Here is a 14,494-nt window from a genome sequence, read left to right on the forward strand (position 1 = left end):
CGATCTGGTAGATCTGATTGGGTTAGGCCGCTGCAACATATCAGAGAGGTAATTGGGCCCTGTACCATTTAGAGATTTGTACACCAGCAGCAATGCTTTAAAGTCAATTCTGTAGCTTACTGGAAGCCAGTGAAGGGACCTTAGAATTGGAGTAATGTGCTCTGTTCTTTTTGTTCGTGTGAGAACCCTAGCCGCTGCATTTTGAACCAGCTGAAGTCGTTTGATGGTCTTTTTTGGCAGGCCTGTGAAAAGGCCATTGCAGTAATCAACCCTACTCGAGATGAAGGCATGTCTAAGTTTTTCCAGATCATTTTTTGACATAAGTCCTCTTAGTTTGGAAATGTTTTTTAGGTGATAAAATGCCGTTTTAGTGATTGCTTTCATGTGACTGTCAAAGTTTAGCTCGCTGTCAATGAAAACACCAAGATTTTTAACCATTTCTTTTGTTTTAATCCCTTTTAATTCCAGAAACTCATCTCATCTCATTATCTCTAGCCGCTTTATCCTGTTCCACAGGGTCGCAGGCAAGCTGGAGCCTATCCCAGCTGACTACGGGCGAAAGGCGGGGTACACCCTGGACAAGTCGCCAGGTCATCACAGGGCTGACACATAGACACAGACAACCATTCACACTCACATTCACACCTACGGTCAATTTAGAGTCACCAGTTAACCTAACCTGCATGTCTTTGGACTGTGGGGGAAACCGGAGCACCCGGAGGAAACCCACACGGACACGGGGAGAACATGCAAACTCCGCACAGAAAGGCCCTCGCTGGCCACGGGGCTCGAACCCGGACCTTCTTGCTGTGAGGCGACAGTGCTAACCACTACACCACCGTACCGCCCCGGCAAATGAAACTGAACAGGCTTAATGTTGAGCAATATAAGATTTATTCCTGAAAATTTGAATGAGAAATTCAAAGGTATGTGGATTCCATGAACGATTTCACAAATTTTCGATATGCGCGCCGTCTGAGACACGGCACACAGACAGCCTTCCTCTTTGAGCTTTTTGTGCTGTGTCCAAATCTGCATTGCCGTTGGTGCATTTTTAGAGAATTCTCTCATAAATGCACGCTGCACAGTGTTGTTCGGCTGTGTTCGAGCGAACTCTAACACACAAAACGCCTTTTCTTTTCCAGTGAATGGCATTTCTATACCTGAAAAGATACAAACAGAAAACGTTAAACATAAAATTTTGACCTGTTTCCACACATGCTGTTAAAATTTGAGGTCAATTGAATGAGAATCGGCAAAGTTATTAGATTGTGAAATGATATCAAATTTTTTGAAACACCCTGTATTTTGCAGGTCATAATTGATCCAATATTTTAGTACACCAACAGGTGGTGGTGTTGGAATAAGAGTGACTCTAATAGCATATCAGTCAGTGTTAAGAGTGGAAGTGTGCTCGTATGTCTGTAGGCGCACAGATTATAATGTCTTTGTATATAATAATAATAATAGTAGTAGTGGGGCGGCACGGTGGTGTAGTGGTTAGCGCTGTCGCCTCACAGCAAGAAGGTCCTGGGTTCGAGCCCCGTGGCCGGCGAGGGCCTTTCTGTGTGGAGTTTGCATGTTCTCCCCGTGTCCGCGTGGGTTTCCTCCGGGTGCTCCGGTTTCCCCCACAGTCCAAAGACATGCAGGTTAGGTTAACTGGTGACTCTAAATTGACCGTAGGTGTGAATGTGAGTGTGAATGGTTGTCTGTGTCTATGTGTCAGCCCTGTGATGACCTGGCGACTTGTCCAGGGTGTACCCCGCCTTTCACCCGTAGTCAGCTGGGATAGGCTCCAGCTCGCCTGTGACCCTGTAGAACAGGATAAGCGACTACATATGATGGATGGATGGATGGATGGATATCAGTTTGAAAATGATGTAAAGCTATTAGTACTGACACTGTGAGCCTGGCTCAAAAGCTGCTGAGATGTGATATTCAGTTTGTAGAATTTCAGGGTATTTTCCAAAAGTAGCTGGTGTGTGTGTCCGTACTTATCTCTTGCCTGTTTGTGTTTTGGATCTTATCCAGAACCGTTCAGTAGGTGAGGAGCACAGCTCAGGAGGCAGGAAATCCTGCTATGGGTGTATGCCAGACTCGCTTATGTTCCTGAGTGACTTGAGTGGCAGTGTGGCTCACTGGTCTCATACAGAAGGATTTTGTAAGCGCGCCAAAGTACACATTTGGAGTGTTCCAAAGGAAAGTCTGCAGGAACTTTACTGACTGATGCCTGGGGACACTTTGTAATAAGAACATGCATATTGTGGGCGGCACGTTGGTGTAGTGGTTAGCACGGTTGCCTCACAGCAAGAAGGTTCGGGGTTCGAACCCAGCAGCCGGCGAGGGCCTTTCTTTGTGGAGTTTGCATGTTCTCCCCGTGTCTGCGTGGGTTTCCTCCAGGCGCTCCGGTTTCCCCCACAATCCAAAGACATGCAGGTTAGGTTGACGTGGTGCGGTCTTGGGCTGAGGTGCCCTTGAGCAAGGTACCGAACCCCTGACTGCTCCCCGGGCACTCTGGTGTGGCTGCCCACTACTCTGAGTGTGTGCGTGTGTTCACTGCTTCAGATGGGTTAAATGCAGAGGATGAATTTCACTGTGCTTGAAGTGTGCATGTGACGAATAAAAGTTTTCTTCTATTATTCTTAAGTCCTTAAGTTGTGTCTGAGATTTGAGCACTACTGAATATGTTCCTTTTAGTTACCGAGTCGGAGAAACGCAGAATGTTTCACTGAATCAAGTGTTAAGCCACATTTTTGATATTGTTGGTTTGATTTGAGCTGCTATCTAAGTGATTTAAAATATTATCACATTATTGTTGAGAAGTACGTTTTCTGATCAAGACTCAACACCTAAAGGGCTTTTTTTAAACAGATGTTTAATATTGTAAAGCTTTGGACAGTTCGGTTCATCTATTCAGTCCCCAGATTAGAAGTAGCAAAGTTTTCTTAGTTGTTGGTGCGAAGGTAAAATGATTACAGTTTTGGGTTTTGTATCAACTTGGACATGAAGTTTGTAAAAGGAAGTAGTGCAAGCTATGTGGACGATTTTGAATTAAACAAATGATTTGCGATATACTGGGCAATATGGAAAAGATATTGTGATAAATACTTGATAATTATATGGTAATTATCAGTGCAGCAGGCAGGGGGTTTGTGTATGCTGTGTTCATTTGTTTTTTGTTTCTTTCTTCATTAAAAAAAACAAAACCATTTTTAAAAAGAACGTAGGGAGCCAAAGTGTCCCCTATCAGAAAATAATGTCTATCTTTAATATACCCAATAATTGCTGATACACATCCGGGTCATTCAGGAGCTCTTTGAAAAATTGCTTACACATTTATATTTGTTTTAATTTTGAATCGAAAATCAGATGAGCACAACTGACCGAAGAGCGTGAGCGAATTTATTTGCATTCAGATAGTGTTGAATGTTAGCGATGCCGATCAATGACAATGGTGAATTTTCAGAAATAATGTTGGAAAAAACCATGAAAGATCAGCACACTATATGGCCAAAAGTTTGTGGACACCAGACCATCACACCCATATGTGCTTCAGGAACATCCCATTCAGATGTATTCCCCCTTTGCGGTTATGATAACCTCTACTCTTCTGGGAAGGCTTTCTACTAGATTTTAGAGCGTTGCTGAAGGGATTTGTGCTCATTCAGCCACAAAAGCATTGTGTGCTTTGCAAAGCAACCCAGTGGGGGTGAGATCAGGGCTCTGCGTAGGACACTTGAGTTCTTTCACTCCGTTCTTGGCAAACCTTGTCTTCATGGAGCTCGCTTTGTCATGCAGCATTGTCATGCTGGAGCATGTTTGGGCCTCTTAGTTCCAGTGAAAGGGAATTATCCTGTAAGGGTACAGGATACAAAGACATTCTAGATAGTTGTGTGCATCATCTTTGTAGCAGCCGTTTGGGGAAGAACAACATATGGGTGTGATGGTCAGGTGGCCACATATGGCCCTTTTCCACTACCCTTTTTCAGCTCACTTCAGCTCGCTTCAGCTCACTTCAGCCCGACACGGCTCGCGTTTCGACTACCAAAAAACAGCACGACTCAGCTCGCTTCAGCCCTGCTTAGCCCCTAAAACTCGCACCGTTTTGGAGTGGGGCTGAAGCGAGCCAAACCGAGCTGAGTGAGGCTGGGGGCGTGAGCAGACACTCCCCTGTGCACTGATTGGTGAGGAGGAGTGTCCTCACATGCCCACACACGCCCCACGAGCACGCTGGGATCTGTAAACACCGTAAACCCAGAAGAAGAAGAATTACGAATTACGAGAATTTCTGAAGCCTTATGCGCCTCGCCTCATCTATACGCTCTTGCCAGTATCTGTTGGCAGTATCTGACGACTCCATGTCCATGTTTATTGTTTACTATCCGGGTCGTGAGACTACCGCTTAAAAGCTCACTGATGTCACTGTTTGCGCTGCTTAACGACATCACGTGACGTCCACCCACTTTCGCTAACTCCACCCAATGTGTCCACCCACTTCCAGTCAGCACGGTTCAGCGCGGTTGTAGTCGAAATGCAAATCCAACAGCCCCGCTCAGCTCGACTCAGCACGGCACGGCTCAGCCCGACTCAGCCGCGTTTGTAGTGGAAAAGCAGCATTAGTGTATTTCTTAAAATGTCAGGTAGCTAATTACATTTTTGTTTTACTCTTGTTCTGGTTCAAACTGAACGGAATAATCAGTGTCATGTTTTCAGTTAGGGCGGCACGGTGGTGTAGTGGTTAGCGCTGTTGCCTCACAGCAAGAAGGTCCGGGTTTGAGCCCTGTGGCCGGCGAGGGCCTTTCTGTGCGGAGTTTGCATGTTCTCCCCGTGTCCTCGTGGGTTTCCTCCGGGTGCTCCGGTTTCCCCCACAGTCCAAAGACATGCAGGTTAGGTTAACTGATGACTCTAAATTGACCGTAAGTGTGAGTGTGAATGGTTGTCTGTGTGTATGTGTCAGCCCTGTGATGACTTGTCCAGGGTGTACCCCGCCTTTCGCCCGTAGTCAGCTGGGATAGGCTCCAGCTTGCCTGCGACCCTGTAGAACAGGATAAAGCAGCTAGAGATAATGAGATGAGGTTTTCAGTTATGTTGCTTGTGGTGTGTCGAAAAATAAGTGTCAGGCTACAATGATAAGTAGGAGTAGTAACAGTGCTGTTGTTGGCAACGGTTATGTTTTGGGGTTGTGTAATGGTTTTTAAATGAGTGTGTTTCCCGACCTTTCTTGGGAGGTCTGCAAAAACATCCCCCCCCATTTGGATATGGTCCAGTTTTTTAATTTGTGTTGATTAAAGCCAGTATGTTGGTTTTGTCTGCGCTTACAATGGCCAAGGCATAGAAACAGAAGCTGTCATGTGGTGCAAATTCTACCTAATGAAACGAAAATTAAAAAAGTGAAATCTTAAAAAAAAAAAAAAAATTCATTTGCATGGACAAGGGTCTTAAGTGGTGGAATTTTATGAACTGTTGGATTTTATGAATTGGAATAGTTTGAGAATAAGGAAATGATATGCATCTTTTTTATTTTGAATGATAACGAGACGTTTTTTGTTCAATTGCAGTGTTTAGCACACATAGAGGCCTTCATTGACTTCAGTGAGGGTGAGCTCATAGAGGATGGAGTCTTAAATCAAGGTGCGTCTCCAAATCTTGGACAAAAAAACAAAATAAAACCACACTTATGGGGTATTTTTCCCAGTACAAAATGGGAAACTTCCTGTTTGCAACAGTCAGTCTGTTCCACAACCACTGTATGGAAATATTATTGGAGTCCAAGTGCTGAAATGTCTTCATGGAGAAATTGACAAAGCAGCTTTGTAATACAAAATAACTATCATAGCTATGTGCTAAGCGTACCTGTTATCATTTCCCGTGCATCTGGGCTAGGCAGGGGTGCATTGTATTTGTATTGTGGTGTGTTTCTCAAGAGAATTTTGGCACTTTGTAGTGCGTCAAGGAACAAGGTTTTCATAGACCATCTCCTTCCTCTGAGTGACATCAGCTTGGCTGGCTGTGGCTACAAGCTGAAGTGCAAACAGAAACTGGCATTGAATCAAAGTTGAAGAGATTTTGCTTGCTAAAGCAGTATATAAAAATTGGCCTGAAAACAGCAGTTGATAGTCTATATATTGTTTGTTACACACATCATTATTTAGTTTGCACGACCATCCAAAAGTGTTTGAATTACTCAAAAATGATGGTTTACAATTTAATTTATGTTCAGTATGAAACATGGGAAACAGACTAAAAAAAAAAACCACCAGAGGTTTTTGGAAATAAACACTACATGGCCAAAGGTTTGCCTGTCAATCATATATACACCTGGAAGATTTAAAGTGCATATCACTGGTAAATTCAGGAGCAAGATCAATGTAATTCTCTTATTTTATATTAAACTTTGGTCAAATATCTGTCACATTTTGCATTTTGTGCAATTTTTTTACCTTGCGCAATAGAGATCTTGCAGTCACGTGACCGGAAAATACACAACCGCCATCTTGTCGGTCAAAAACACCGCTGAATACTGCTGCAGTCGTGTGCAGAATGGATCAATTTCAACCGATGGACTGCACGGCTCATTTTTCTAATGAACAGATAACTAGATATATGTCTAAAATAAACGATCTACAGATTAGTGACCCTTATGGCTTACCGGACGGAGTTTTCACGACCGGATTTTGAACTGCCAGCGGAATACCCGGACGTGTATAATTACCTCATTAACTTTCCCTCGCTGTTCAGTGGTGAAGCACTGCGTGCTTCTAAATCTCTGAACAGTTATCTTTACAGAAATTCAGGATTTGTCAGCGACTCAGATGTGGCATCTTGTAAACAAGAATCCTCATTGGATGGGTAAGTCACTTAAGTATTGAGTATAGCACTGACCAGCCGATTATAGAATAGAATAAGGTAATTCCAGCTGTAATTCCAAATCGTCCGTGTTGTTTACATGGATCTGGCGTTGGAGAGGTAGAGGCTTAGCAGTGGAGATTTGAGTGGCTGTTTTCTGAGCTTAGTCAACAGGCCGGCTCTGCCTGCAGCCTCGCTTTTGCTTCCGCTCCCGACGCCGCCTCCTTCGCTTTGCTTCCGATAACAATCCACGGAGACCCCGCTGGTCTCGCTATCTCGTCCGGAATGTTGTGCATGCGATGGAAATCGCTACAAACCGTCATTTTCTGCTGGAAACCAATGTCCAGTAAGTCCATACGGTTGTAGTGGATATTGAAGTCCGGTACAGACGAACAACACGCAAAAATACACACAAAAAACATAAAAAACGTGCAGAGGTAGGGAGAGCTTGTAGCCGCAGCCGTTGTAGTAGAATTGTATATAGTAGGGTTTTCCAGAAGAAAAGGCAGAAGTAGAAGTAGAAGGCGGAAATATGGCGTTTGACCTACAAGATGGTGTCTGTCACAATCTGGATCGGCTGTGACGTCACATGCAAGTGCTCCATACCAGAAAAATTCAGTTGAAATCGAGCCATTTGAGGCGAATTGGTCCGCCTCTGGAAAAACTTGGCATTTGGATTTCCCGGGAAACATTGATTTTCGTGACGTCGCGTGCGGGACGCCTCCCTCTGAATCCTACGTTAGCGCTGGTTTGTTTATGAGAAAACGACCTGGTGGTTTTCTGCAAATTTCTTCAACGTTATCGCGTAATTATTAAAATGGTTAACAGATGTATCGTAGGAGGGTGTAGCAACACCAATCATGATGGGATTAGCACTCATCGTTTTCCAAAAGACCAGACAATGAGAGAGAAATGGGAGCGCTTGGTCTACACAGGCTGTGCACTGAAACCGTGCAAAGCTCGCGCAGCCTGCTGGCGCTTCCGCAGATAATGTCACGAATCTGGCTCCAGACTCCCTTGGGATTTTTCCAGACGCGTTTTGTTATTTTATTTTTTTCTGCTGTAGACAGATGGCCTTGTGCAAAATTACCCTTCTGGATGAGTGTGTAAAGGGACATACTTTCATATAAAAAAACCCCACGAAATTGGTCCAGAATATGCACTTTAAAATCAACATTCACCAGATCCCATCCTTTTTTATCGAACTTTATATATACAGTCCAGTTTTTTCTTTCCTTAGCCCAAGTAAGACTCTTCTGACGTCTCTGGTTCAGGGGTGGCTTGATATTAGGAAAGTGACAGTTGTAGCCCCTTTCCTGAAGACGTCTGTGCATGGTGGCTCTTGATGCACTCACGCCAGCCTCAGTCCACTCCTTATGAAGCTCTCCCAAGTTCTTAAATCGACTTTTTTTGACAATCCTCTCAAGGATGCAATCATCCCTGTTGCTTGTGCACCTTTTCCAGCCAGCCTTTTCAGCAATGACCTTCTGTGGCTTGCCCTCTTTGTGGAGGGTGTTGATGATTGTCTTCTGGACAACTGTCAAGTCAACAGTTTCCCCCATGATTGTGGGCGTGTGTACTGTATTGTGGGTGGGATCTGGTGAATGCCGATTTTAAATCTTCCGGGTGTATATATGATTTACAGACAACCCTTTGACCATATAGTGTTTATATAGAGAGACACATGGTATTTGTACTGTTTGAATAGTAATTTACTCAAACTCAAAATGAAATACTCTAATATTTTGAGAGATGCTCTTTTACATTTTTTTTTTGCACTGTAGGCCATAATTATCAAAATTAAAATAGAAATAGGCTTAAAACATTTTAGTTTATGTGTAATGAGTCTAGAATATATTAAATTTTCACTTTCTTAAATAACTGATGGAAAATATTGAACTTTTTCATGATATTTTAAGTTTTTGAGATGCGCGCGTGTGTTATAATCACAATGATGATGATAAACAGACTGACGAGCTCTGTTTCTCTTTCATTATTACTGCCGTCATCGTGATTGTCATGGGCTGCATCTCAAATAGAAAATTCCGACCTTACGTTCAGAAGTGTTGAATAATCTAGATAATCCAGAAGACTGGTGCACAAAACAGATCTTTGGTAGGTTTGAAGGCTACAGGAGAGGTTTTTAAAATTCAGCCACCAGTTAGTGTTGGTTCTCAAGGGCAGTCTAGAAGAATACATAAGCATGCAATTTGAGACACAGTGCAAGTTGTGCTTAAAGGAGGGAGAAGGATAGGGAAATTTGTCAATTTTATTGCTGAACTATGTGAGTGCAGTGTATCAGGATACTGGAAAAACACTAACATGTACCTTAGTAATTTAAATGTGGATTGTCTGGATGTGGATCCCAATAGCATTTCAAAATATTAGCGCACACAATCTGTCTTTTGATTTTTCTAATATTAATTTGTATAATAAACGAATGAAACAAAAGAGGAGATTATGTTTCTCCTGTGACCAATTGTGTAAATCAAGCAATCCCAAATGGGGTCACGACCCCTAGTTTGAGAACTTGCGCCATAATTTTGATTCATTATAGCTGTCATATTTAGATGTTTAATCTTCTCGGGCAATGCTTTTATTTCTATCCATGCAGTGGACACAGCAGTATCCAAGCTGCAAGTGGAAATACAGAAGCATCTTTCTGATGAGCGGAGAGGTGAGCGACTGCGTAGTGGTGTGCAGGTGGTCATCGCAGGATCCACCAACGCAGGGAAGAGCAGCCTTTTCAATCTACTGTGTAAGAAGCAGCTAGTGGCAATGATATACATAAATGCCTGGTTTCCTTAATTGCAATATAATGGTTTTTATGCTTACTGGAGTGTTATTGAAATGAAATTGAATACTTATTCTCTTTTTCTTCATTACATTTACAAAAAAAAAAAGAAAAATTTTTTATACATTCAGTATTACTGTTACAAATCTTTAAGGTCTCTTCTCTCATCCACCCAATGACTGTATGCTATATATCAATCAAACTGATTAAGTTTAGCATCCAGTCAAGTTCATCAGTGTAGAAAAAAAATATCATGCCAGACCGTCATCTGCTGCGGTACAATGTAGTTAGCGCTATAGATAACGGTGTCTGAATATGGATGAGGCTTGGGCATTTGCTGACATTAACTGGCTATATTTAACTAAGTTAGCCTGTTGTTTTTCCTAATACTAAGTTAGACTAGCATCAATTCCAGTTGATAATTGGCTCGGGTGCAAGCTATTGTTATTTTACAAACTAGATCGCATTAGTCATGCATACAGTACCAGTCAAAAGACACCGACACATTCATAGGTTTTTCGGTACTTTGATTATTGTCTACATTGTAGAACAGTACTGAAGACATCAAAACTATGAAATAACATCTAGAACATATATGGGATTATGTGCTAAAAAACAATGTTTTATATTTTAGATTCTTCAAAGTAGCCAGCGTTTACCTTGATGATGCTTTGCACACTATTGGCATTATTTTAAAGTAGACAGCCTTTCAATTTCATAAAATTGGTGAAATTTAGTTCCCTCTGAAATTTGGTCATTGTGATATATATGTTATTTACCAGCTGGGAGGTCCGTATCGTGAAATATTGTGACCAAGGTCTTGAAAGTACTGAGCGAGGCTCTCTGGGCCGAGGTCAGTACTCAAGGCCGAGGTCATGGTATTTCACCATACGGACCGACTTTAAGCTGGTTAATACTATATTTATTTTTTTCTTTACCAAATTCTAACAGAAAACGAGAGCGCCCGAAAGGGAAAACAGAGCCGAGCCGCCATTTTGAATCCTTATTCACGGCTGTAATGCAAATGGCTTCCTCCTCGGTATACAAGTGCACTTCCATGGCAGGAAAAAAACTACATTTTGCCATCTATGTAGTCCCCTATTTATACAAAATTGAGTCATTCAGGATTCAGCCATGTTTTTGCTCGGCATTAGCAACACTTCAGGGGCGATTTCTCAGAGACAACAAGGGAAGCCGAGCTTCCCCTAAAATTCTTTCCCCAAACTGCGGCATCTACGACGTTGAATTCTCATTAAAACAATAACTTGCATAACATAATATATGCCCAAGATTGTATTTACGTTCATAACTATCCTGTAACTTATTTGAATGATGTCTGACGAACTTGCAGTTCGCTACGAGAATCAGCTTTGCTGCCAGGCTGTAACCAGCGTTGCCAGATACTGCTGACGTTTTCCAGCCAAAATATGTTCAAAACCCGCCAAAATGCACTTAAAACCGCCCAATCTGGCAACACTGGCTGTAACCTTTCTTATTTCAATGGGCTCTATGGCTGGCAGCCGGGTATCCGTTGCAGTCTATGAGAGGGCTCTGAACAGCCAATTTCGGCTAGTTGTTATTGGTTAAAATTGACAAAATCGTCACTTCCAGGGAAGCCGGGCTTTTCTGGGACTAAACGAGAAGTGGGAGGGACAAGAAGCCGGGCTGATGAAGGATTATTGGAGGTAGTGTTTGAAAGACATGAGGAGGGCGGGCTCTGTACTTCGGCGTCGGCGAGGAACACGGAAGTATGATCAGTCAGTCCCCAGCGGATGTCGAGAAAGTGTAGTCGTGTGCCAAAGTGCTGTCCGACTTTCTTTTCGTATAAACGTTTCTTCTCATTGATGTCTCTGTACATTACTCTGTAAATAAATGTAAATATTACTCGTTGTGCTCCGTTAACTTTCATCCATTCTATCAGTTTGATCATTCGTGAATTCACTCGTTTATTTCATTTGTAGTTCAATCTGGTTGTAGGCTAGCTTGAGCCTTATTGGGATCTGCAGTGCTAGCTGCTAACAGAAATTGGTGAAGTCTCTGGAAAGCACAACCAGCTGGTATGACAGGGTCACAGACCATTTTCTGGAAAAGGAGCGGAGGGCAGAATTTGTGTATAAATAGTGTGCATCATATAACGTTCATGAATCTGAAGTGTGTATATTGTTCAGTAATGTTAAGAGAATGGTGGGCTCTGTGTTATAGGTTATACCTGGGTATAATATTCAAGGTTCTGTGTGTTGCATAGCCTACCTGGTTATGAATTTCCAGACTGTGTTGCAGAAGATGTTCAAGGATGTGTTGCACAGCTGGGCGTTGTGTTAAAGACTCTGTGTTGCATATCAGGGTATGATGTTCAAGGCTCTTCGTTGAATAGCCAGTGATTTTTGGATGTTTGATATTTTTGATTAAGGATATGAGGCACTAGCCTGGCAAGCCAGACTATAACATGAAATGTACAAGCAAAAATACTTTCTGCCACTAGGTAGGGTTGTCTAGTTCACTGTGCTAATGGGGCACACCTTTCTTTGCTTTGATATCCAGCCTACAGGTTTTACGATGAATGCGTAAAATGGGCTTCCCCTGTTTTAAAAACCAGCAGCCGCCACTGCAACACTTACAGGTTTTTAGCTTTCCTCTGAAATGTTTTCTTTTATTTCTTCTTCCTCAGGGTAGTAAAACTTGCTTTCGCTGTGAACACTGTCGTTATCGCTATCCATGCTGTAAAATTAATGCTATTCTCCTGAGAAATGCTGGCAAAAATTTATAAGATTTTTGATAATCTTATAAATAAATCTTATAAAAAAAAGATAAATGTTGACAAAAAATGCTACTGTGTTTGTTGTTGTTGTGAACGAGCGAGTTGCCAGAGGTCCATAACCAGGGTCCATAACTGGGGTCCATATTGTAGGATACGGACCCGCTCGCCAGCCAGTGAGAGGGTAGGATTTGATGGAAACTGGACCGCGAAAAAAATAAATATATTTATTTCTGTAATATCTCACAAAATATCAGGCCATTCTGTGGCTGGGAAGTTATTTAATTTGACGGAATTCTTGAGCAAATAATGTGCATGAAATCGCTCGCTTTGCACAGTCAAGCAGACAGAGGAAGTCCGTTTGCGCATGCGCAGGTTTACCTTCTTCTTTTGGGTTTTACAGCAGCTGGCATCCACAGTGTTGCATTACTGCCAGCTACAGGTTTACCTTTGACCGTGCACTGACAGTTCCATCATTCTGTCGCTAAATGAACAGCTGATCACACCGAGGTGCTCGCTGAGCGCCGATATTTATTAGTTTGGTCCTGCGTTTCCTTTCCTTCGCAACATAACTTTTCTTCTCGCTTTCCGTTATTGTAGTTGGTCTTTCATGGTTCAATCTCACACTCGCGTCCTCCATTTTTCTCTCCCGTTTCAAATTTGTATCCCACAATGGCTTGTGTGAACGGGGAAAGCCCACCACGTCATGCGTGATGTAGTATCTTGAATTGGGTCACGGTGAAGCAGGAAAAAATAACGAACAATTTCGGGCCACGTGGCTCTAAATTCATTAATTGTTCTATTTTTAAAAAACGAATACAATTGGAATTCTGTGATTCCAATTCAGTAGCTTTCGGTCCACTAAACAAACATAATTGGGTGTCGGGGAAAATTCTTTTTATGACCTACACGCGAAAAATCTGAAAGGCAGTACAGCTTTAACCAGCTTCATGAGGTCGTCACCTGGAATGCTTTTCAATTAACAGGTGCCTCATCAAAAGTTAATTAGTGCAATTTCATGCCTTCTTAATATGTGTGAGATCAAATAGTAAATAATAAAAATACATTAAATAGCCTGATTCCACAAGTGTAGCAATCCATATTATGTCAAGAACCGACTCAACTAAGTAAAGAGAAACAACATCCAACATTACTTTAAGACATGAAGCGACTTTAAATTAATAAAAATGAAGAAAAACCACTGAATTAGAAGGTCTCATCTCATCTCATTATCTCTAGCTGCTTTATCCTGTTCTACAGGGTCGCAGGCAAGCTGGAGCCTATCCCAGCTGACTACGGGCGAAAGGCGGGGTACACCCTGGACAAGTCGCCAGGTCATCACAGGGCTGACACATAGACACAGACAACCATTCACACTCACATTCACACCTACGGTCAATTTAGAGTCACCAGTTAACCTAACCTGCATGTCTTTGGACTGTGGGGGAAACCCATGCGGACACCATGCAAACTCTGCACAGAAAGGCCCTCATCGGCCACGGGGCTCGAACCCGGACCTTCTTGCTGTGAGGCGACAGCGCTAACCACTACACCACCGTGCCGCTCCAACAGTCTTCTATGAGGTTATGAATTGTAATCCCTACTGTCACAGCTTTTGGAGTTTATAATTTCACCAAATGTAATTATTTTATGGACTGGTGAAATAAAAAGTTCTGCTTCTACTAATGCAAGTTTTCAAACACTACTAACTATATGACCGTTCAAGCTGATAAAGTAATTTAGATCAGAGGACTCAGTGCATGGAAACTTTATTGGATTGAGATTTAGATAAATGTAGTTGAAATAGATATTAATGTTATTTATGCTTCCTTCTATCAAGTTTGAAATCTAAGCTGCTCTGGCTGAGACAAGAGCCAGATGGTAGTTTGAAGAGATTCCCTCCATGTTATTCAGAAGACCGCTATCTTATTACCTCGCCGGCCATGGAGTAAGCAGGGCGAGATATTGTAATCCGTGTGGTTTGTTTGTCTGTCTGTTTGTGTGTCTGTCTGTTTGTTTGTGTGTTTGTCTGGCTGTTAACAATCTAGCGTCTAGACGGTTGCACCAATTAACTTCAGATTTTCAGGGTAGGTGGGCAA

At 42.4% G+C, this 14,494-nt stretch overlaps 1 protein-coding gene across 2 annotated transcripts in view; it reads left to right on the forward strand.

Moving 5' to 3' along the window:
- The window catches only part of gtpbp3 (GTP binding protein 3, mitochondrial), a 54,667-nt gene that overhangs the window by 15,914 nt on the left and 24,259 nt on the right, over positions 1-14,494 (forward strand). For both annotated transcript variants that reach the window (XM_060941622.1, XM_060941623.1), the window contains exons 5-6: positions 5,559-5,631; positions 9,461-9,604. In XM_060941622.1, coding sequence (XP_060797605.1) covers positions 5,559-5,631; positions 9,461-9,604 — 217 coding nt within the window. The remainder of the gene's footprint in view (positions 1-5,558; positions 5,632-9,460; positions 9,605-14,494) is intronic.

This window comes from Neoarius graeffei, chromosome 15, assembly GCF_027579695.1.
Source record: "Neoarius graeffei isolate fNeoGra1 chromosome 15, fNeoGra1.pri, whole genome shotgun sequence".
NCBI lineage: Eukaryota > Metazoa > Chordata > Actinopteri > Siluriformes > Ariidae > Neoarius > Neoarius graeffei.